This window comes from Acipenser ruthenus, chromosome 50 (genome assembly GCF_902713425.1).
Source record: "Acipenser ruthenus chromosome 50, fAciRut3.2 maternal haplotype, whole genome shotgun sequence".
Lineage (NCBI taxonomy): Eukaryota > Metazoa > Chordata > Actinopteri > Acipenseriformes > Acipenseridae > Acipenser > Acipenser ruthenus.
This window is the reverse complement of record NC_081238.1, coordinates 1,709,573-1,733,601: the sequence shown is the minus strand read 5'-3', so window position 1 is coordinate 1,733,601 and position 24,029 is coordinate 1,709,573. Positions and strand designations below refer to the sequence as shown.

Genomic DNA, 24,029 nt, shown 5'->3' with positions numbered 1-24,029 from the left:
TTACTTATTAAAGGGATTGTAGTGAACACAATAATCCTATCAGTATTCCCTGCCAGGCACATCCATTCACTTTATAGGGCTAAACTGTGTAGTTTTTAAGAAATGGATGTCTTAAGCCTGATTCGCACAGGACTAAAAATCACTACATAAACAGGTGGATTTTGAATTTTTACCTACATGCGTGAAATTTAGTCCTGTGCGAACTGTCCATTTCTGTTTATCCCCAATAATTTTTCCAGAGGTCCTCTGATTTCTCATCAGGACCTCCTGTAAAATGTCAAACTCAGGCGTCCTGTGTCTTTGTACTCCTGTGCGAATCAACCATGTCAGTGTTCTGTTAGAATTGATATTCGCCTCAAAGCAATACCAGCCTTTACAATAAACCATAATCCAATATTAAAATTGGTATGATCTGTCCTGCTTTTTAGTCCCGTGTGATTCATGCCTTAGGAAACGTGTTTTTAAAAGCTGATTCTTGTTTGTAGGCCTTGCTTTCTCAGCTGGAGAATGAAATTGTCCCCGCCTCTTCAGGGCTTTCTTTCCTGTCACTAACCAACCAGTTGCTTCCCCTAATGACTGACATGCTTTCAACCAGTAACAAGTTTTGACCCAGAATACATTGCTTTGTAGCCAGTACCACGACCCTGAAGACACTACTGAGGCGGAATGACCCAGAAAGTGCAAGGAATTTCCTGGAAGTCAAGGCAAGCAAAGGGAGAACTTTCTTTTAGCCTCGTGCTAAAACTGATTTTTTTATTGAAAATACAGGTTGGAATATCAACACTGGCTAAATGGTTTTGAATTATTTTCTAATTTATTCTCAGTGTTGCCTCCAGGAATGAAACCCACCTCATTGGAAATAAAACATCATCAATGTGAAGTCACAGGAAATGTGCGGTTGTATAATTAAACAATATGAGCTTTCTCTTCCCACAGCATAAAGAATTATAGACTCTGAGGACTTCATTTCATACAGTTTCCATTGCAATCCTTATTAAAACCGAAACGTTTTTAATATTATTTTTATTCAAAGTCTTTTTAATTTTTTTTTACTGTCTATAAACATCATATTAAAAACACAAACCTCTCTTTCGGGATGTGATCCTTTTTATTAGCTTTCTAAAATGCTGAAATCATATTTAATGGATCTTCTCTCTGGCATTTATTATAAAGTTGATATGAAAGTTAATATTACCATTAAGCACAATCCAATGTTTTATTATTATTAGGCTTCCAGGCCCACGGCTAGGAAGCCTATTGTTATTGCTGAGATTATTCTTATTATTATTATTTTTCTTTCCGTCAGAGTTGCTCGAAAACTCACCAGATTCGGTAGGTTGGTAGATGCTTATGGGAAGATGGAAAATGCTAAAGAATTTACGTCACATGGTTTGGTCGCCATATTGGATTGACAAAAAACATTTTGCCTAAATGTAAAAATTCGTCTTTCGAAAACGACTTGCTGAAAGTTGGAATAGATGTTGAGGGATAGTCCAAGATTAACTGGTATTCGTAGGAAGCTGATAGGTTGGTATGACGGCAATGCTGCATGATGTCAAAATCGTGCAGTACCTATGTTATAACACAAACTTCAAAGATCTTCTTCTCCCAAACCGCTAGTCTGATTGAAACAAACCCAATGGCACATATGATCGTAGTGTGGTTGTCTTTAACCCTTTGCGGTCCTATGTCGGACCTGGTCCGACATCGCAATTTTCCCTTTCCGGTCATCAAAAAGACGCAAAAAACAGGTCTCTAGTCTTTCTTTCTCCGGAAAAAGCTGAGAAAACCATTCAATGGCCGAGTGAGACCGATAGGATCCGAGAGAAGCCGAAAAAAAAGGGTGTATCTCATGAATACTGATAGCCCCGACACCACATAGATAACACGGACATACACAAACAAGATAGCTGCTTCCGCATCCAGCGCTCAGAGAATATCACAGACATTTGCAGAGCTTTTTTTAGATCTTATAGTAATAAAATAATGACTTGGATCACATTATTGAGGCGTTTGGTGATAAAACGAGTGATGAAGAGATGATTTATCGATATGTACTATTATTAAGAGTTATTTGAAAAATATAGCGAACAAGGGATGGGGTAGGGCTGGAGATGCAGCACTGAGTGTCCTGTTGATATGCAGGGCCTTTTAAACCTGTCTTACTGTGAAAAAAACAACCTTTAAACAGCGCGTCTAAAATAAACTGCACATGTAGAAAATAAACTGGACCTGACGCGCCTGAGACGCTCTGAATAAATGGATCGCGGGAAGTTAAAGGGAAGTTGCTACAATGAAAAACATGGTTGCCATGTTAGATGACATCATCAACATACAAAACTGGTTACAAAAACCTTTGTCTCTGAAATCGCTCATCCAGTTGAACCAAAAATTGTCACACTTGATCCTAGTGTGGTTGTCTTTAAAGGATGTTCAAGGGACAGTCAAATGTAAAACTGGCTTATAACTCATAATAGAGTGCAGATAAGATCATTGTTATTATGGAACACATATAGTAACCCATCTATGCTCTATCAAAAAATGTCATTGCCCGTGACCTTTGACCTCCTAAAGGTCAAATGTAAAACTGCCTTATAACTCATAATAGAGTGCACATAGGGTCATGGTTACTATGTAAAAATGCCATTCTGCAGTATTTGCTAAAGTGTTTGGTACTGGTACTCTTACTGGTACAAGTTCTACCAATACCAAAGTAAAAGTACCAATTCTAGTTTTCTCTTATAATCATTAGCAGAGTGCTAAACAAGGATTAACCTCTTAGCCTCTTTTCTTTAAAGGACTGAAAGTGAATTGGTTTCTGTAAATATTGTGGTGTTTATGTGTTCTGGTGGGGTTGGCAGGGATGGGGTTAAATCCTGTCCCTGTCATTAGTATGTGAGAATGTGGCTGTTCCCAATGGAATAATTGGTGTTGATTAGGAACAACCACATTCTATAAAAAGAATGCCTGAAACTTCATTAGGGGATGACCAGGGAGCTGAGAGAGAGGGGGAGAGAGAGAGAGAGAGAGAGAGAGAGAGAGAGAGAGAGAGAGAGACACAGAGAGAGAGAAACGCTCCTGTATTTTTATTCACCTGAACAGAGCACTGCATTGAGTTAATCACTAGCACTGTCTCACTTCAGTATGGGGGTTTACAATGTAAATGCAGTGGACAGCGAAAGCAGCTGGTATGAATGGCTATTTTCCTTCTTTTTTTTTAAAAAAAATTTAGTCATTGCCAATTAGTTTTTATTATTTTCTCCCCAATCTGAAATGCCCAATTATTTTATTATGCTCAGCTCACCGCTACCACCCCTGCGCTGACTCGGGGGGGGCGAAGATGAACACACGCTGTCCTCCGAAGCGTGTGCCGTCAGCCGCCCGCTTCTTTACACACTGCGAACTCACCGTGCAGCCGCCTCAGAGCTACAGCGTCAGGACAACAGGACAACGCTGCTCTGGGAAGCTTACAGGCAAGCCCGCAGGCGCCCTGCCAGACATCCAGGCTATAGAGCGCATCCTGCACTCTAGCGAATGCTTTTACTGGATGCGCCACTCGGGAGCCCCTATTTTCCTTTTTTTAGCTAAATTATTAATCGCTACACATCTCTCATTGTTTACAGCTCTGAATGGAAAATTCAATGCCGTCTGTCAATTAAGACTTCGTACAAACGGTCTCTAGTTCAAACAAAGAAAACTGTAAATAAATATGAACCGGAATTGACTTTCCTGAAAAAATCAACGATTCTAGATAACATGTGTTTGAATTTACTTCGCTAGGTGGTGGCATTCAGTTAGACTGATGTACTTTGAGATTATAATCCATAACTATTAAACACTCACTAGAGCTGAATTTAGAAATACTAAAAGAACCTGAAGAAATAAATTCAATGACAAACGTTTCAACTAGAAGTCTTCTTGGCGGTTTCTTTTAGCATTTGCTATCTGCAATTCGCCATTTTATCAGTGAATGCGAAGGAACGCAAGACGACAGGAGAGCCGGGTAAGCGTGTTGTGTGGAATGCGAGAGCAGCGCACCCGGTCTTGGCGAAGTTGGTCCAGTAGGTCATCACCACGGCGCTCAGCATGACGTCGTTCTTGGAGAAGTTGCAGGGGAACAGGTCCGTGGCTCCGATCATGGGGATTCCAAACACGTACGGGATCTCGTCTCCGTGAGCGGCGTCAGCCCACTCCGGCCGCGCCTCGGTCTGGCAGTGATGGTAGAAGGTGTAGAAGTACACTGGCGACTGGAATTCCGCGTGCAGCTTTGCCGTGGCAATCGCCGGCGCCACCCACTGGTGATCGGTGAACAGCGCGAGCAGCGTCTTGCGCCTCATCTCGCCGTTATCGCGGTCGGCCCAGTCCGTGTACATGAACTTGATGGTCTCGCGAAGGATGTCTTTGCCTGAAAAAAACAAATATTCAAATGTGTTTGTATACATGTATTAGAACATAAGAACATAAGAACAAAGTTTACAAACGAGAGGAGGCCATTCAGCCCATCTTGCTCGTTTGGTTGTAGCTTATTGATCCCAGAATCTCATCAAGCAGCTTCTTGAAGGATCCCAGGGTGTCAGCTTCAACAACATTACTGGGGAGTTGGTTCCAGACCCTCACAATTCTCTGTGTAAAAAAAGTGCCTCCTATTTTCTGTTCTGAATGCTCCTTTATCTAATCTCCATTTGTGACCCCTGGTCCTTTTTTCTTTTTTGAGGTCGAAAAAGTCCCCTGGGTCGACATTGAATGCTTGAATCAGATCACCTCAAGATGGTTCATTGATATCCTTTATATACCTGCCTGCATGAAAACCTCAGGGTGTGAGAATTTCAATTTTCGGTCAGTAATCAGTAAGGCTACGATTTTGTCACGGAAACTATGAATTTGAACAAAGTCTGTGAAATCTTGAATTAGGCGCTTTCTTTATTTCTACCAAAAATGCTATGCACTGAAAATACAAATCTGCGAGTATACTGTATATAAATTGTTTGGTTGTGTATGCATGCATTTACATGTAGCTATGTAGGTCAGCGAATTAGTTTTTTAGCTGAGCGTGTAACTGAGTGGAGTGGAAGTTTGTGGGGTGAAATCGGGTAAAATAACAAGGCGACAGAAGTGTGAGCAAAGTGACAAAGATCACTGCTGAGCAGAGACGTGAAAAATGTCCGTAGGGGGCATTTCATGAAAGTGGGAATCATGGGAAACTCTAACTGTATGTTTTGTAATCTAAAGTAACATTTAAACTGGTCAGTAAATGCAATAGTCTTTATATTATTGGTTTTGGTGTACTATTTAAAAGCTCTTGTAGCTAAAACTACATTATTTCCATTAATTCTTGTTTTTTTCCACAGCGTGCCCGTGAAATTAACAAAAAATGACCGTAGCCTTAGTTATCAGTGATACAGAAACAACAGGCACTCATGTGTGAAAATGTTAGACCACTTTTTACTTTAATTAGTCATTTTAAACAACTTCTAAAAAGTCTCATGCATTTTACCATTTGTGGCTGTGTGTTCATTTTTTCTTGCTATTTTAAATCAATTTTGTGGCCCATTAAAGTCATCAATTAAATTAGACATTCACTAATTTGCCTGTTTTGACATTTTTCCAAGATTTTCAGTTCCTGTGGTTTGATTTCATACGCACAGCCAATCAACACTCCAGAAGCAATGGGGGGTTCTGATACATTTGAACACGGCTGTGAGGAGCAGAGCTAAACTTAGGATGGGTGTGAAATAGCACGGTCATCTTAACTCTTGTATTGTTCTTCTAGTTTAGATTCACTTTCTGTCATTTCTGTTTCTATCGTCACACCCTGGGGACGTTTTAAAAAGTTTAAAGCAGACCATACGGCCCCAGCAGAGCTCTTAAACCCATCCTAAGTGATTTTAAAGACCTAGATTTCACTTGGTAAGCAGATTAAGTGTTATGGTGAAGTGCTAGAATGGTAGCATGAGGGATAACTTCTCAAGTTAAATGTAAAAATGTAAGTGTGGCCTGCAGATGGACACATGTACAGTTAAAGACACGTTAACATATTGAATTACATACCGCTTTGTAGTTTTCCATAAGCTTAACGTAAAAATGACAAATTGAAAAATGTGATCATTTGAAATCTAACATGAAATAATGCACTACAATTATGGCATCCGGTAGTCTTTTGCGATATCATTTTGTTTCTTTGATTGCATGATGTTAAATAAAAGATCTAAATTATGTTCATATAGTTTATTTTTAGTTATGTCTGAGTCCTAAAATTCTAGGTGATGCTAAACTTGAATCTACAGCTGTAGGTCCTCCTGGCTGTGACGAGGCCGGTCTCTTACCCTCAGGGTACCCGTACAGATTGTCCACGAAGTTGGAGATGGTGTAATCAAATGCAGCCGCCGAGATCCCGTCATCGCTCTCCGTCCCGCCGTCGTCAACAAACTTCAAGCCCTCCCCCTGATTCACTCCGATCAGGATGTCATAGTTCAGAAACTCCCCCTGCAACACAGACACGGGGAGAGAGAGGCATCAGAGAGGAGAGAGGTGTGAGGGGAGAGAGAGGGTGTGGCAGGAAAAGAGTGTGGAGGAGGAGAGTGAGAAATGATGGAAGAGAGAAGGGGAGGAGAGGAGTATGAATGAAGGAGAGGTCACTGAGCTGCTCAGGGAGGGAGAGGAGGCAGGGTGAGGAGGGAGGGAGGAGAGGGAGAGGCAGGGATGGAGAAGGATGGAGAGGGGGGACAAAAAGGGAGAAGGAGGGAGGATGAAGGAGGGGGAGGAGGGAGGAGAGAGGGAGAGGAGGGAGTAGAGGGAAGGGTTGAGAGGACAGAGTAAAGGAGAGGGAGGGGTTGAGAGGAGAGGGAGGAGATTGAAGGGTTGAGAGTAGAGGAGATGGAGGGGTTGAGAGGAGAGGGAGGAGAGGAGATGGAGGGGTTGAAAGGAAAGGGAGGGGTTGAGAGGAGAGGAAGGAGAGGGAGCGGTTCAGAGGAGAGGGAGGAGAGGGAGGGGTTGAGAGGAGAGGGAGGAGAGGGAGGGGTTGAGAGGAGAGGGAGGAGAGGGAGGGGTTGAGAGGAGAGGGAGGAGAGGGAGGGGTTGAGAGGAGAGGGAGGAGAGGGAGGGGTTGAGAGGAGAGGGAGGAGAGGGAGGGGTTTAGAGGAGAGGGAGGGGTTGAGAGGAGAGGCAGGAGAGGGAGGGATTGAGAGGAGAGGGAGGAGAGGGAGGGGTTGAGAGGAGAGGGAGGAGAGGGAGGGGTTTAGAGGAGAGGGAGGGGTTGAGAGGAGAGGGAGGGGTTGACAGGAGAGGGAGAGGTCAAGAGGAGAGGGAGGAGAGGGAGGGGTTGAGAGGAGGGGTGGAGCGGTGCTGCTCAGACCTGCCGCATGAGGATCTCCGGGTCATCTGGCACCACGTCTCCGTCGACGACAGGTCCGAATGCGATGTGATAGCGGGCCGGCTGGATATCCTGATCCACCAGCTCTCTGTAGGACTTCCTGCGCAGACACTCCACCAGCTCCCCCGTCTCCCCAAGGCTGCAGCCCACCTTGCGGGACAGGATCCGTGTGAACTTCAGGGGCTGGTAATTCACTGACCAGCTAGAGATCGCAGAACCACTCTGAGCCACTGCACGCTGGAACAGCCCTGAGGAGCGGAGAGAGAGAGAGAGAGAGAGAGAGAGAGAGAGAGAGAGAGAGAGAGGTTACTGTCTGAGAGCAAGAGAAGAAGAGAGAGGAAGAAGAGAGGGGAGAGAGGGAGAGGGAGGGAGAGGTCACTGAGCTGCTGTCTGAGAGAGAGAGGAGAGGACCCAGGAGAGGGAGAGAGGGGTTACTGTCTGAGAGAGAGGAGAAGAGAGAGGGAGAGAGGTGAGGGGAGAGAGGGAGAGGTCACTGAGCTGCTGTCTGAGAGAGAGAGGAGAGGAGAGGACCCAGGAGAGGGAGAGAGGGGTTACTGTCAGAGAGAGAGAGAGGAGAAGAGAAAGGGAGAGAGGAGAGAGGAGAGGGGAGAGAGAGAGAGATCACTGAGCTGCTGTCTGAGAGAGAGGGGAGAGGAGAGGACCCAGGAGAGGGAGAGAGGGGTTACTGTCTGAGAGTGAGAGGAGAGGAGAGGGAGAGAGAGGAGAGGGGAGAGAGAAGAGGGGAGAGAGGGAGAGGTCACTGAGCTGCTGTCTGAGAGAGGGGGGAGAGGAGAGGACCCAGGAGAGGGAGAGGTGAGGTGTATCTGTGGCTGGCAACTAGACATGAAGAGTACCCCTAAGCTCAAGATGGAGACACCTGAAGACAGATTTACAAAAAAAAAAACAGTATTTTGAGTCATTGCAAAAAAAAATTATAACACTTGCAAACATCATAAAAAATGTATCAATTTCTCTATCCGGAGAATTAGCGGGATGTTTGAACTCGGTTTGCAGTTTCCATTTTCCACTGGGATTTTCAGTAAGAATGTTAAGAATTGTAAAGCTGTTTCTTCAAAGAGCAACTAGTTATCTTGACTCATGTTTGGAATCACTTTGTGGCCTCAATAGCGATCTCAAACATGTCTTCTCTCTACTGCTAGTACACCAGAGTGCAATCTCCCTGCAACACAATGCTGCCCCTAGTGGATGCAGGGAATATCACATTTCTTCTGAGTAGTAGTTCATAATGATGTATTTCCTGCATTTCCAGAGTGTTGCAGGGGGGGACAGGTTAATGGTTACACTCTGGTGTAAGTGTGGTGGAAGTTTTGAGATTAATTCCTGTAACAGAGACTCAGTGGAACAGACAAAATTGAGTAAACAAGTTTAATGATTTGCAAATCCGAGAACACTCTCAACACACTAGGTGTTAGAAAAACATCGAGTAGAGTTCTGACTGCGCAGAGCCAGTAAACGTGATATATACCTTACAACCAATCACAGGAGCTTAACTCAATATATGTCAGGTAGCAACAGCTTGGAAGATCAAGAGGAGACCAATCATATACTACAAAAACAACTTTGTCCTACTTGCAAGCATCCTGTACTGTCTTAATATCTTAACTAAACTTCATGACATTTTTTAAAATTGACGTTTTACAGGCTGCTTGGTTGATCTAGTTACACGTGTCTTTAAAGAGCTACTCCTGAGCTGAGGCCATATATATTTTTTTTTTCTGACAGTGAGAAGGTTATACAATGCTGCCAGAAGATGTTGGTTTCAAAGCTCAATTATGCAGGACAGGCTTATGAATTTATTAGAGGAAAATATTTTTTTCTCTTCCTTCTCTCTCCCTCCCTCCAGGAGTCCTGGTGAATAATTAAGCTGCGCGCCGGCAATCTCCCAGTGAAATCAATTAGAGCTCCTCTCCGCGCGGCCCCCTTGTGCGGAGCTGCTCTTCAGCACTCGTGAATGCAGTGCTGATGGAAGGGGAGAGACGCCGATGGCACTGACTGCATTCAGGGACCTAAGCCGTGAGAAAGAATCTCTTATTATCTGGGACTATTACAATACATTTACAACTGCTAATACAATGACAAAAGTCTTTCTCAATGTCTTCAATGCATCATTATAAACTGCCCTCCCTTTAAAGGAGTGATAACCAATCTATCTATTGTCTTCCCTCTTATATCACATTATTTTTTACATACAATTACCCATTTATACAGTTGGGTTTTTACTGGAGCAATCTAGTACCTTGCTCAAGGGTACAGCAGCAGTGTCCCCCCACCTGGGATTGAACCCACGACCCTCCGGTCAAGAGTCCAGAGCCCTAACCACTACTCTACACTGCTGACCTAAGATATATTTTTCTTGTAATGAATACTGTATCGATTATCTAACTGTTAGTTTTTCCTGCAGATATTTCAAAGACGAGGCTATGCAATTAAAAACGGCTGTTGCTTCAGGGTGTCTATTCACTTCCTGTGTGGCGGGCCAATCACAGAGCTGCAATCAAAGCAGGTGATACTGGCTTCTGTCCTGTCCGTAACCAATCAGCTGTTGCTCCTGTTGATTGACATGCTTTCAGCCGATGACCCAGAAAACCCAGGAAGTAAAGACTTCTGGAAAGCAAGGTAAGCAAACTGATGACTTTCTTTAAGCTCGTGCAGTACCTGATGTAAAATAAATGTGTGCCATAACTTTGTAAAGAGTTATAAGTACAAAACTGTGCCAAGCATGCATCTGGCTGCAATCAGGGAAAGAATGTTTGATTGCCTGAGAAAGTGTCAATGAAACTGACCTCACCTGACCAGGTGCAAGCAGGAGTTGTCTGGTCAAAATGTCGCTGCCACACAGAGATAAGCCAGCAACTAAGCTGTGCACACAAAGGGATGTCGAGACTGTAGAAAACAGCAGCACTTGGAGCTGCATTCGAGAAGCAGCAAGATCCTCCATGAACACACACCAGCACCGTGTCCGATGCTTCTTCCACAAACTGGTAACTGACATCATTGCTTCATTTCTGTTAATAACTAGTGGCCTCTTTATTGTGTCCGACGATAATGATTAAGATGTAAAAGTGGGACTGTTTGATTATTGGGATCAATAAAGGAAACTTGTTAAATTCTGCTGCATGTGCTCCTTCACACACAAATACATCAATAAATAATTTCCTTATATCGTGTATTTCTTTAAAAACTGCACATTTGGGACGTATGCAGCTAACAGATGTACACACAGGTAAGGTTTATGGAGCTATTTTGTTGCCTACAATTAAGAACTGCAGGAATGTGTTTTATTGAAATCAATCGGGACAAACGCACTCTCGTTTGGGGGGGTGGGGTTTACCTTCGGAGTGGTGGGACAGAATGAGCAGGTTGACACACGAAGCCCCCGCGCCCGATCCAAAGATAGTTATCCTCTCGGGATCTCCTCCAAAGTGTCCGATATTCTCGTTGAGCCATCGCAGCGCTTGGATCTGGTCCAGCAGCCCATAGTTCCCTTTGGCAGACTGATCCCCTGTGCTCAGGAATCCTGCAAACACAAAACACACACATGAGAGGAGAGCAGAACAAGACACTGAGACAGACTTCCAAGTCAGGGGAGCTGGGGCAGGGTTTATAGTGGGGGAAAGCCATTAAACAAAACTGTAACCCCTGAATATGATGGAAGGCATGCATAGCGTATAAGATCTACTTAAATACTGCAATTTAGAAATGTTTACTTGTAAACCAGGTTGAACAGTTTTATTTCCAGTAGTCTTTGTAGACAAGGACAGTCAGACGGCTCCAAAGGTTGACTCATGCTCCAGGGTACATTTGTACATGAGGGACATCAAGATTGCCCAGAATGTCACTGTGTACGTGTGTTTTTAGGGTTGCTCCACAAAGCAGACCCCCATTTTAGCAGAGGGTGCCGCTGAAGAATCCCCCCCCCCTACCCCCCCCAAAAAATCATATATTCTTATTTGGGAAATTTTCAATAACTGTATACAAGCTTCTAATGCGTTCCAACTACTAACCGACTCTCGTGAGATTGCAGCCGTGTGATTTATCAAATATCCCCCCCCTGCTGGGACAGTCAGAGCTGATTGGTCTATTATCACTTGTGTTCCAAAGCAATTTAAAAAAAGCACAGTGCACACACAGCTCATAAGATTCACTGAACTGGCAGGATTTATCATTGCACCAGCACCCCTGTATTTCAAGCCGCACCCCCAGCACCCCTAGTTCTGCACCCCTGCTTCTAGTCGAAACATTTGTCATTGGATTTATGTTTAGGTATTTCTGTTTCCTGGCAGCACACTGCATTGCATTGCCAGTACACACTAATATAAAGACTGATCTATCCTCCGTTACCTATGCAGGCAACCAGAACTGAAGAGCAGCTTCAGAACTCATAGTCAAAGCACAAATACAATACAAAACTATTTGAGGAATTGCAGTACGAACCACTTTGTCGAGTTTCACTTCGGTAACACTGACAAAAGCCTTCTAGTTTGACCTCAGTAACACTGATAAAGGCTGGACTGTGGAAGAATGCGGCTTGACACAACAGTAATTGAGGATATGAGCAGGATTGTAAGCAGGGTGAAATCTGAATCCTCTGGCATCAGAACAAACGAGACTGGAATATAACACTGCCCAGTTCAAGATGACAAGCTCTCTCCCCTCTGGATATTGACACACTGCCATATGGAGAACTCTGACAGAACTACAGCAGCCAAGACTTCGTAAAGCTGTGTGTGCAGAATTCTCCTGTGCACACTGCTAGAAACAGTGCCTCCTGCAGTTACACAGAGACGGCTCTATTGTTTTATGATTAGTCTGTGGTAAGGGGCTTTCACCTAAAATTAAGATGCTCTAGAAATAAGAGCCATCTAGTAATCAGGAGATGCTCTACAGGAGGCTGTGTGGTCCAGTGGTTAAGAAAAGGGCTTGTAACCAGGAGGTCCCCGGTTCAAATCCCACCTCAGCCACTGACTCATTGTGTGACCCAGAGCAAGTCACTTAACCTCCTTGTGCTCCGTCTTTCGGGTGAGACGTAGTTGTAAGTGACTCTGCAGCTGATGCATAGTTCACACACCCTAGTCTGTGTAAGTCACCTTGGATAAAGACGTCTGCTAAATAAACAAATAATAATAATCGGCCACTTAGGATCAAACTTCCTTTTGTTTTGCTTGCAATACACTACTGTGCACTAGATGGTGCTGGTGCTTATTAATAGGAACAGGCTGCTCTACCTACATTACATATATCTATGGTAAGAAACCAGAACTGAACAGCAGTTCTTGGACACCAGGGTCAAAGCACCTTCTTATAAAACAATCTTATAGGAAAGAAAAATGATACCTGTAACCTCCGTAGAACTATTGCAGAAACTAAAGGAAAAACAATGTGAAGCTACCAAACAACGTCTATAAATGTATTTTTTTCTTCCTACTCTTAGTTACAGGTGGAAAAATCCTGTCTTCACATTGGTAGAGTGGCACCACAGAGGGGTCATATGTTCAGATTTTGACAGCCCAGCGGGATCCCAATCAAAGGTATGAATGGCTGGATAGATAATGCAGAGCCAGGCGGACAGTACATTCTTGTATGGTTTCCATTCTTGATGAAGCAGAGCAGTGAATGAGTGAGTGAGTGAATGAGTGCTGAATGAATGAAACAATGCGACACAGAGAGGAGAGTGAAGGATCGCTGCGTGTTTGTGTGCGTGGGAGGAGCAGTGTTGATGTTTTCTGTGGTTTCTGTCAGCTCTCTCAGTCCCAACTGCTTTTGTTAATGCTGCTAGATACTGAGATATGGGCAGCAGTGTGGAGTAGTGGTTAGGGGCTCTGGACTCTTGACCGGAGGGTCGTGGGTTCAATCCCAGGTGGGGGACACTGCTGCTGCACCCTTGAGCAAGGTACTTTACCTAGATTGCTCCAGTAAAAACCCAACTGTATAAGTGGGGAATTGTATGTAAAAAAAAAGAATGTGATATCTGTATAATGTGATATCTAAGTCGCCCTGGATAAGGGTGTCTGCTAAGAAATAAATAATAATATTAATAATAAATATAGAATAATCGATGGGCTTTAGTGAGTTACAGGAAAATAATTCCATCTAGGGTTTCTGTGACATCATAAATTAAGACACCGAAGGTCGAGTAATTTATAAACCCGAGATGGAATTGTTTTCCTGTGACTCACTGAAGAGGCCCGTCTGTTATTTTTTATAATCCACGGATACCCTTGTGATGCTAATATTAAAGAAGACGCGGTTCAGCAGTAGAGTTGTTTTTTTAAAAAACGTCGTGTTTCAGTGCTGTCCAGACGTTCTGTGTCGTTATCCGTGTGTGCTTCAGCTTTATTTGGATGATTGCCTTTACCTTGTTTTAATTTCCCGTTCCTCTCCAGTTTCTCTGAGATACGAATGTACCCGCATTACATCATTTTTTTTTTTAACATATTCTCATTTTGTTTATCATTAATTAACATTTCTGTGCTGTGGGTGTTGTTGAGTGATTGAAAACGAGACATTTTGAGTTTGAATTGAAAGCGATGGTCTTGAGGAGTCGAATGGGTCAAAGTTCAAGTATATTTTCCTCTAGAGGAATTATCTCCTCTTGACATCTCTACTGTGGTAGTATGCCTTTTTTTTCGAATGGCTCAGTTTGCAAATATAGCCTTCATCCATGTATTATATATATACACACGGGGGTGAAATTCACTCACACAGTCCACTAGTGCATTCCGTTTCCTAAATAAGATGGTAAAAATTGTTGTTTTCGAATTTGTATCATTTAATTTCATTTATTTTTTAAATGTAGAGCTGTTTTATAGTTATTAATGTATTATTATTAGGCCTGTAGTATTAATATTATTCATAATTCTCATTATTAACGTCGGTATTGCCGGTATTAAACACAGCCAGATATGAGGTTCAGTCCAAACAGAGCGCCGAACTCAGCGAGGTACAGCAGGGGACAGTAACTTCACACGGGGGCCATTTCATCTACCATCACCTCAGAAACACAAACAAGCAAATAATTATTATTCTTTTCATTTTTAAAAGTCGTTCAGCGCTCTCATGGAGCATTTAAATCTGCTCAGTGTGCTTTCAGAGCGGCTCTCACTCTGAGCGGCTCACTTACTTAACGCGCCCACTGCTTCTGTTTCTGTTCGCTGCTATTGGCCACCATTAACGTCAGTATCATCACTGCATGTTGATTGGCCGAGCTTTCATTCCGATCAGAATTCCCGTCTGATCGGGGCGGGACTGTGTGAAGCAGGAAGACGTATTAAATACATAGAAACTTAACCACTAGGTTAAACGAAAAAGCGAGAGGGTGAATCGAAAATGTTCTGTAACTACAGAATTTCATTAAAAACAACCAAGAAATAAAAAAAGGATGTCTGTTTTTATACTGTGCCTGAACTACACTTAGCTTTTTCTGAAATAGAACATGGTAATTAATCTACACAAAAACACAACAGAGAAGCACACAGAATATATTATTGTAGGATATGTAATAAGTAAAATAATTAAATAACAGGGATATATGTTTTAATCCAAGGCTATCATTGTAGCACGGCCAGGTCCTGTTGTAGGTGAGTACCCAGGGTCTGGAAAGTATGGGGATGATTTCAGAGAATACTATGGAGATTAAAATGGCCGAGTGAAGTACATCATTATTTTTGGTACATTATTATTATTTGTTTATTTAGCAGACGCCTTTATCCAAGGCGACTTACAGAGACTAGGGTGTGTGAACTGTGCATCAGCTGCAGAGTCACTTACAACTACGTCTCACCCGAAAGACGGAGCACAAGGAGGTTAAGTGACTTGCTCAGGGTCACACAATGAGTCAGTGGTTGAGGTGGGATTTGAACCAAGGACCTCCTGGTTCTGAGCCTGTTTCTTTAACCACTGGACCACACAGCCTCATTCACATTACCTCAGGTACATTACAACTGAGAGAGGTATTTCAGCCCCTACTGTTCATTGGACCGCTTTGTATTATTTGTTCATAGCAGTTGTTTTTTTATACCATTTTTATTTATAACATCATCCCTTTTTAAGAATATCTTGAAACAAACTCCCTCTCTACAGCAGTTACTGCATGGTGTAATATTTCTCAACGCTCGTCATTTAAGGTTTAACTTCAGTGTTATGTTGTAGTACATGACTGAGTGACACATGCAGAGAGTACAAAGGTTTCAGTATTTGCAGCTTCTTTGTTTAAGGCGAATTGGTTATATCTATGCTATCAGTTATTTTTTAAGGCTTATTTTGTATTCATAAGTGTTTCGTGTTCTGATATGTATACATTTTAAAAGTATTCATTCATTGTCACTCAAATTGTCTCACTTGTTTTAATGTTTAAACCTGGCTGCACTTCTTTGAGAATTTCACCCCTGTATATAACAGTATTAACAATGTAACAGTGCTAGTGTTGAAATGTCTTTACTCAGCACTAATGAGGAGGCTGCAGGCTGCAATACTCTCTCCTTCTCTCTTTATTGAGCCGATTCTTCTCACAGCTCCACTAAACTCTATCCCCCCTCCCTTTCCATCTCTCTGTCCTCCATGCCCTTCTCCCCTTTCTCTCTCTCTCTGTCTCCCCCACTTCCCTCCCTGTTGCTCTCCCCCTGACTCTACCCCCTCACTCTCTCTCTTTCACTCTGTCCTGCCTTTCCCCTTTTTCTCCTCTCTCCCTCCACCTCTTCCCTTTCCTGTTTATTGAGTAGCATCTTCTCACAGGTCTACCGATCTGTCTCTCTCCCTGTCACTGTCCATCTCTCTACCCCCTCCCCCCTCTCTCCCTCCACCCTCTCTCTCTACCCCCTGCCCCTGCCTCTCTCCCTCTACTCCCTGCCCCCTGCCCCCTGCCTCTCTCCCCTCTCCCCTTCTCTCTCTCCTTGTTTATGAAGCTGGTTCCTCTCTCTCTACCCCTCCCTCTCTCTCCCCCCTCTCACTCTCTACCCCTCCCTCTCTCTCTCCTCCTCTCACTCTACCCTCTCTCTCTCTCCCTGTCGCTCTCTCCCTCTCTCTCTCTCTCCTTGTTTATGAAGCTGGTTCCTCTCTCTCTACCCCTCCCTCTCTCTCCCCCCTCTCACTCTCTACCCCTCCCTCTCTCTCTCCTCCTCTCACTCTACCCTCTCTCTCTCTCTCTCTCCCTGTCGCTCTCCCCCTCTCTCTCTCTCTCCTTGTTTATGAAGCTGGTTCCTCTCTCTCTACCCCTCCCTCTCTCTCCCCCCTCTCACTCTACCCCTCTGTCTCTACCCCTCCCTCTCTCTCTCCCCCTCTCACTCTACCCCCTTCTGTCTCTCTCCCCCTGTTGCCCCCCTCTCTCTCTCTGTTTATAAAGCTGATTCCTCTGTCTCCCCCCTCTCACTCTCTCCCCCTGTCACTCCCACCCTCTCTCTCCTTGTTTCTGAAGCTGGTTTCTCTCTCTCTCTCTCTCTCTCTCTCTCTCTCTCTCTCTCTCTCTCTCTCTCTCTCTCTCTCTCTGAAGCTGGTTTCTCTCTCTCACCTCGCTGCTCTCTGGAATGTTAATCGCGTTGGTTTTGTTTGTCATTCTCTTTCATTCTCTAGCTCCAGACCATTCCATTATTAACCCAGTCCTCACCCGACACCTCCCAGGTATTGAAACTGAGAGGTACAAAGTGCAACCCGAAACAAAGCGACAAAACCTGTCAAAACTACAGTAACCACAATGTAGAAAGTTCAAATCTAGTGTCTTTCGCTGCATTTCCTGCTGTGTGCTGGGCTGTACTGTATACAGAGCAAGGCTTGTGGGACCACATTATATACAGTAACACTATAAAACCGTGTATAAAACTACAGCAGCTACCCAACATGGTGTCTATAGAAAGTTCTAATACAGTGCCTTTGCCTGTAAAACTACAGCCACCCAACATATCTTGTAGTTAAATTGGGTTTAATAGAGATGTCATGCCAGCATTGCCCTGTGTACAGTACAGCCAGGCTCTGCCCAGCACACAGCAGGTGATGTCTGCGCTCTCGATGAGAATTATATAGACACCATGTTGTGTAGCTGCTGTAGTTATTTTCCACTGTGTGGCACTGATTAAAACATGACTTCATTTAGATTGCCCATTTATTTTAACCCTGTTTCTGTCTCTATTTCAGGAAATGACCTTCGGGGACCCCTGCGCTCCCCTGACTGTGTGACTCCCCCTACACACCACGCGGCCGTCCCTTTACCAGGGGAGACCCTCGGGGACCCCTGCGCTCCCCTGACTGTGTGACTCCCCCCTGTGCACCCCGCGGCCGTGCCTTTACCAGGGGAGACCCTCGGGGACCCCTGCGCTCCCCTGACTATGTGACTCCCCCCTGCACACCACGCGGCCGTGCCTTTACCAGGGGAGACCCTCGGGGACCCCTAAAGTGACATCCTGTGCTGTTTTAATATATATTTTTGAATGTGCAGCAATCGGAAACTGCTAAATAATTTAACCGTGACTGGGTTAAACCCTGTTCCTAGTTCAGTGTGCATCGTCCATCAGAGATCATCGTGTCGGCCAAAGCTCGCCTCTGATTCTTTGTTACAACTCACTGTAGCCTCCTCTGGCTGTCTGTGACAGCCTCTTCAATATTGATGAAGATTAAGGCCTGCCTATTTTATTCTATAACGTGTTACCAGCTCTGCCTGCCAGCCTGTGATAGGAAGCAACCGGAGCGATATGACAAGTGTACTCATTTCAATAACATAGTCCTCAGCCTCCCTGACAGCCCTCGCGTTTTTACTCAGAATCAGCATTAGCACAGCATACAGAACGACTGCGTTACTGTGTACCAATAATCAATGATTACAAATACATTGTCTTACCTCTTATTAGCCCGACACAAGTTTACCATGGTAAATTTGCTTTTCCCATGGGCTTCCCATGCTTTCGCATATCTCTCTGGGTTTTACAATGCTAAACTATGTTTTACTGCACTTTGCTTTATTATCATTATTATTTGTTTATTTAGCAGACGCCTTTATCCAAGGCGACTTACAGAGATTAGGGTGTGTAAATTACGCATCTTACGCAATTACGTCTCACCCGAAAGACGGAGCACAAGGAGGTTAAGTGGCTTGCTCAGGGTCACACAATGAGTCAGTGGCTGAGGTGGGATTTGAACCGAGGACCTTCTGGTTACAAGCCCTTTTCTTTAACCACTGGACCACACAGCCTCCTATTACACTTTACTATGCTTTTGTTACAGTAACTTTTATAAGGGACCTTTATTAACATTGCCCCCCCCCCCCCCCCCATAAAGTATGGATATTATCTAGAAGTGATTGTATTTAACAAAATCATTCCATAATTCTGCCCTGTTTTGTACTTCTATCAGCTACACAGGTCTCCGGGGTTAAAGAAATACAGGTTATAGCAAACTTTTGAAAATGTTATCTGGTGCTACTTTAGTTTAAAGGAAGCTCTCAGTTTCTATGTCTTATTTTCAGATCATCTCTTACACTTGCATTTCCTGGATCAGTTCATCTCAGCTGTGTCTACTGGCTGCCAATCAATAGGGGGAGCAGCTGGTTGGTTTATGACAGGAAAGAAACCATTGAAAGGGTGGGGACGATGTCGCCCTCAAATTCAACTGAAACGCTTGAAAGAAGCGGACTTCCAATTAAAATTACAGGTACAGCAGGTAGGAGAATCAACCGAGCAGCTACAAAAAAATCCAAGATTAACAGCCAAGGACTTAAAGAAAGATTTAGAAGGCATAGTGCATGAAAGGACTGTACAAAGGCACAGAAGAGTTGTATGCAGGTAGACCTCGCTGCAAACTACTTTGAAAGAAAATTCATCAAACAAAAAAATTGCCAAGAAATATGAACAGGAATCTGAAGCATTCTTCAACAAAATTCTCTGGTCCAATGAGACGAAAATAGAACCTTTCTCCCAAAAATGGACCACAGCATGTTTGGAGAAAAAAGTGAAAGCCTTCAATGGAGACGTATCAAAATGTCTCAAAACATTCTACAACGTACAATGATACCATCTGCTCATGGGCTGATTGGCAGACAGTTTATCTTCCAACACGCCAACGACCCAAAGCATACGGCTAAGTCAACTCTGGAATTCTTGAAGAAAACGAAGATAAAAGTTCTGGAATGCCCTTTGTAATCACCAGATCTCAATCCAATAGAAATGCTTTGGACTGATCTGAAAAAAGCTGTAGCCAAGCATTGTGTAGCTATGAGCTGAAGGAAATATGCAGACAGAATGGAGCCAGATTTCACTAAGATGGAACATACTGGTTAAGAATTATCATAAACATCTGAAAGCCGTAATAAGGACACACAAAACACTAAAGCAGGGGTGCCAACGCTTCTGTCATGAACACAAATTTGAAATTGCTAAGTGCTTTTTTTTTGTATGTTAAACTACAAAGCGGTATGTAATTCAATATGTTAGCATAACATTATTCAGCAGGTTTCATTCGACTTTATGAAGCAAAATGAGTTAATTCTACAGGGTGATGCAATGCTTTTGGCCATAGCGGTACATTGTGACACACATACACCTCCACTATATAATGATGCTGCAGAGAGATTGCAGTGGTGGTGAGTGTCAGTCCCAGAGCATTGATCTCTGTATTGATAAGCTGTATTTCTGAGCTCTTTAGCTGGGATGGAATGGGACGATTCTGCTGATTTCAACAACATTCTCATCGGCTCCTCTGACAGCCCCTCCCACCTGTGGGGAGGTGAAACTGAAAGCATGGCAGCTTTGCCAAGATTGATATCAGAGTCTGATCTATAACTCACACCCGTTAGCACGCGTTCCTCTGGATACGCTACACTCTGAAGAGACGACCAGAGCCGCTGCCATGCCTGTGCATGACCAATCCCAGAGACCAGCAGCATGGCCGCGCTCACAGCTATGAGCTGTGCGCACACGAAGGGTTTAGTATCCATGTACTACCAATGTGGTGACGACCAAGAATGAAACCACGTTGAATTCTGGACCATTGCAGAAGCACGTTTTGGGGTAAAATGAAGAACAATTGCCCCACACGGTCATTCTGCATTGAGAGTAAGCTGATAATATTTGCACCTGCGTGATGGATTTTTAAATGAAGACAGTTTAGGTATATTAAAGAGATGATTATCTATTCAGGGATACCAAGATATTCAGAGCAAGGGAGCCTGAACAGGAAAACCCCAAAATGAACATTTTGAGATACTGCTGCGTTAGTAAGTAAGGCAGCAGTGTGGAGTAGTGGTTAGGGCTCTGGACTCTTGACCGGAGGGTCGTGGGTTCAATCCCAGGTGGGGGACACTGCTGCTGTACCCTTGAGCAAGGTACTTTACCTAGATTGCTCCAGTAAAAACCCAACTATATAAATGGGTAATTGTATGTAAAAATAATGTGATATCTTGTAACAATTGTAAGTCGCCCTGGATAAGGGCGTCTGCTAAGAAATTAATAACAATAATATCTTGCTCACTGAAATCTTTTGCATTTATTTAAAGAGGTGATTATCATCTATTCTGGGATACAGAGATATTTAGTAGGTAAAGACTCTGAGTGGGATACATGGGGAAATAAATGCCACGTCCCTATAATTCTGACCACCAGTATATACAGTGTGACATACTGATAAAGACAGACAGACAGACAGACAGACAGACAGACAGACAGGGTCTCAATTACCCGCAGATTCTGATACCATTGATAACATGTGCAAAGGACAGCCTCCATGTGACCTCAGATTATAATGTGCTAACTAAGGTCAGGACGTTCCATATCAATATCTATGTTACAATGGAATGGCCAGACAACGTGTGCAAAAGAGTATGACAACTGAAGTTCAAGTTCATACAGATGAAGTAATAATGCAGGACATGCAGGGCCAGTATATACCTGCATTGAAAAAGACAAGCAGTCACCATAATGGTTAAATAAATACGTAGACCACAGACTACTATTATGAATAGTTCTATAGAAACAGGTGAGGTCCCTGAAGACTGGAAGCTGGCAAATGTCGTGCCATTATTTAAAAAAGGGGACAAGACAGACCCAGGTAATGATAGACCTGTTAGTTTAACTGATGGAAGCAATATTAGGAGGTAAGCTTGAAGACTATTTTTACAGCAACAATATTATAGGGAATACAAGTGGGAGGTCATTACCGTAAAAACTGATGTATAAGTCGCACCAGTGTATAAGTCTCTCCCCCCCTTTTTAGGACCCCCTAAAAATACCTAGAAAATAGACTTATACAAAGTTTTTTTTACAGTACTTGACTTTTTTGGAGGATGTCACAGTTAATTTAGATGATGGCAATGCTTATGATATAATTTATCTTGATTTTCAAAAAGCCTTTGACAATGTCCCTCGTGAAAGACTGACACTTATATATAAATCAGCAGGAGTACAAGATACTTGTAATTTGATACAGAACAGTTCAAAAACAGAAAGTAGAGAGTAATTGGACCCTCACTGTTCCTTATTTCTATAAATGACTTGGAGAAAGATAAATTAGTTAAGTGACGGGTCTCGTTAGATTTTGCACAAGCAGCTGAAATGATTGCTGAGATATGAGCAGCAGTAGGTGCGGTGGATCTGCAGATTCATGCTCAATAATTTGGAAGAGGATAGAGAAAGGGGAGGGTACAAAGTGAACGCTGCACCAGAAAGGAAGCAAACTCCCTCCAGCCCCTGAAAATACTTTTTGCTGAAGCAGCTTGAAAAGTCCCTTGCAAGCTCTGAGCTCCAGTCCCTGAGAAACAGCCTGACAGACAAGTTCAAAGACGAGTGAACAGTGAACCACACAGACACGGAGAAACAGCTTGAATACTGGATTCCAAAGAGCTGCTCCTCTCAAACATATTGCCAGCAAAATTCAATGGCTGCACACACACATGCTGTGGCTTATCCAGCCCACGTAGAGTGCTGGACTTTGTTACAGAACAGGCTAAAATAAAAAGCATGATCATTTATTGGACCGATCACACCTTAGTTCCCTCAGTTCACATTTCTCCACACCCCCAAACCGCTACCAGACGTACAAACAAGGTGTCTGACTCACACTTTTCAATTTGATCTGAAAAGTGGTGTAGTTCTGCAAAAAGTTTTTTTCTACATTTTGTATAATTTGTTCACTATGCCAAGTACCAGCCTTGACATTTAAAAATAATAAGCTCAGTTTATATATAATTCCGCACATTTACGATGCAAGATAACAGATGCAGGAAACTTGCAAAGGTTCGCTGTTTTCACTTTTGTTCGCCTGTTTTTCAAAAGCTTCTCTTCCTGTTCATTCCTGATTGTATAACGATAATGAATTACCAGACAGCAGCACATTTGTTTAACTCAATCCAGTGTGATAGCTCCTTATCTGTGTGTGTAGCCATCTCACCCTAAACTTAGAGCTAAGCCAGGTTGGGTTTGCTCACTACTTTGATTGGGGGAGAGGGAGGGTGAAGATAGTCTCCATGCCTCAAGCCTGCCCAGAAATGGGGGTCTGGTCAACTGCCATCCCTTCCTTCAACAACACATGACACATGGATTTCTAGCGCAAGGCTATCTCATAACCCCATTACTGTTAAATATCTTATGTAATAATAATCGTATATATCTCATGAATCCCATACTTAGTAAATTTGACCTTTTACTTTCCAATATCAATGAAAGTTATTTAGGGAGCAATTCAGTCTCCATGCCTCAAGTCTGCCCTGGACTGGAGGGAACACCCTTTCTCTTAGGGGGGTGAGGGAGGGAGGGAGCAGTTCAGTCTCCATGTCTCAAACCTGCCCTGGAGTGGAGGGAACACCCTTTCTCTTAGGGGGGTGAGGGAGGGAGCAGTTCAGTCTCCATGCCTCAAGTCTGCCCTGTACTGGAGGGAGCACCCTTTCTCTTAGGGGGGTGAGGGAGGGAGGGAGCAGTTCAGTCTCCATGCCTCAAGCCTGCCCTGGACTGGAGGGAGCAACCTTTCTCTTAGGGGGCGAGGGAGGGAGCAGTTCAGTCTCTGTAAGCACACCTTGGTCTTGTTCTCTCCACCCCTTGCCCCCAGTCCTGCGCTTCTCTCAAGCAGAGACTGACAATCATGCTCAACTGGGAGGTAGTGTTTGTTTAGAGATAAACTGTACAATTGTAATTGTTGCTGAGCGGTGGTATTTGAGGCAAAAGGCAGGCGATGGAATTAGCCTATGCCAATTAACTAACTATGGATTTGAAAAGGCTGTTTCTTTTCATATTTCATATTCTCAACATGAATTCACAGGGTCACAACCTTCACTAAAAAACATATTGTAAAACATCTGTATGGGAACCAAAGCATATAATAACATAGGGAATTAGCTAATAAAACACTGTTATACAACATGCATAGCCACCATAGATCGACAAAAGGTTTAGCTGTAAACTGATGTACTGTACAGAATATATACATGCCCAGTGGGGCTAATAAAACTATATTCCTTCTATAATAATATCCGGTGTGGGAATACAAACACATGCCAGAACTCCAGCATTATACTTTGGTGGTTTATTGATTTTCCTTTTGTAATTATGCTGGTCTAAAAAAAAAAACAGGCTGCAATACATAAAACTGCTCAAAATACAAACCAAGGGCAAGGCATAAAGACTGCAAGGAAAGTTAGTGAGGCAGTAGCCATGCCCACACAAATATCAACCAG

General features: G+C 43.4%; 1 protein-coding gene across 2 annotated transcripts in view; it reads right to left on the bottom strand.

Moving 5' to 3' along the window:
- The window catches only part of LOC117967631 (neuroligin-2-like), a 111,249-nt gene that overhangs the window by 5,412 nt on the left and 81,808 nt on the right, over nt 1–24,029 (bottom strand). For both annotated transcript variants that reach the window (XM_059015380.1, XM_059015379.1), the window contains 4 exons: nt 10,722–10,907; nt 7,352–7,617; nt 6,324–6,483; nt 4,039–4,405 (listed from right to left, as the gene is read on the bottom strand). In XM_059015380.1, the coding sequence (XP_058871363.1) occupies nt 4,039–4,405; nt 6,324–6,483; nt 7,352–7,617; nt 10,722–10,907 (979 nt within the window). The remainder of the gene's footprint in view (nt 1–4,038; nt 4,406–6,323; nt 6,484–7,351; nt 7,618–10,721; nt 10,908–24,029) is intronic.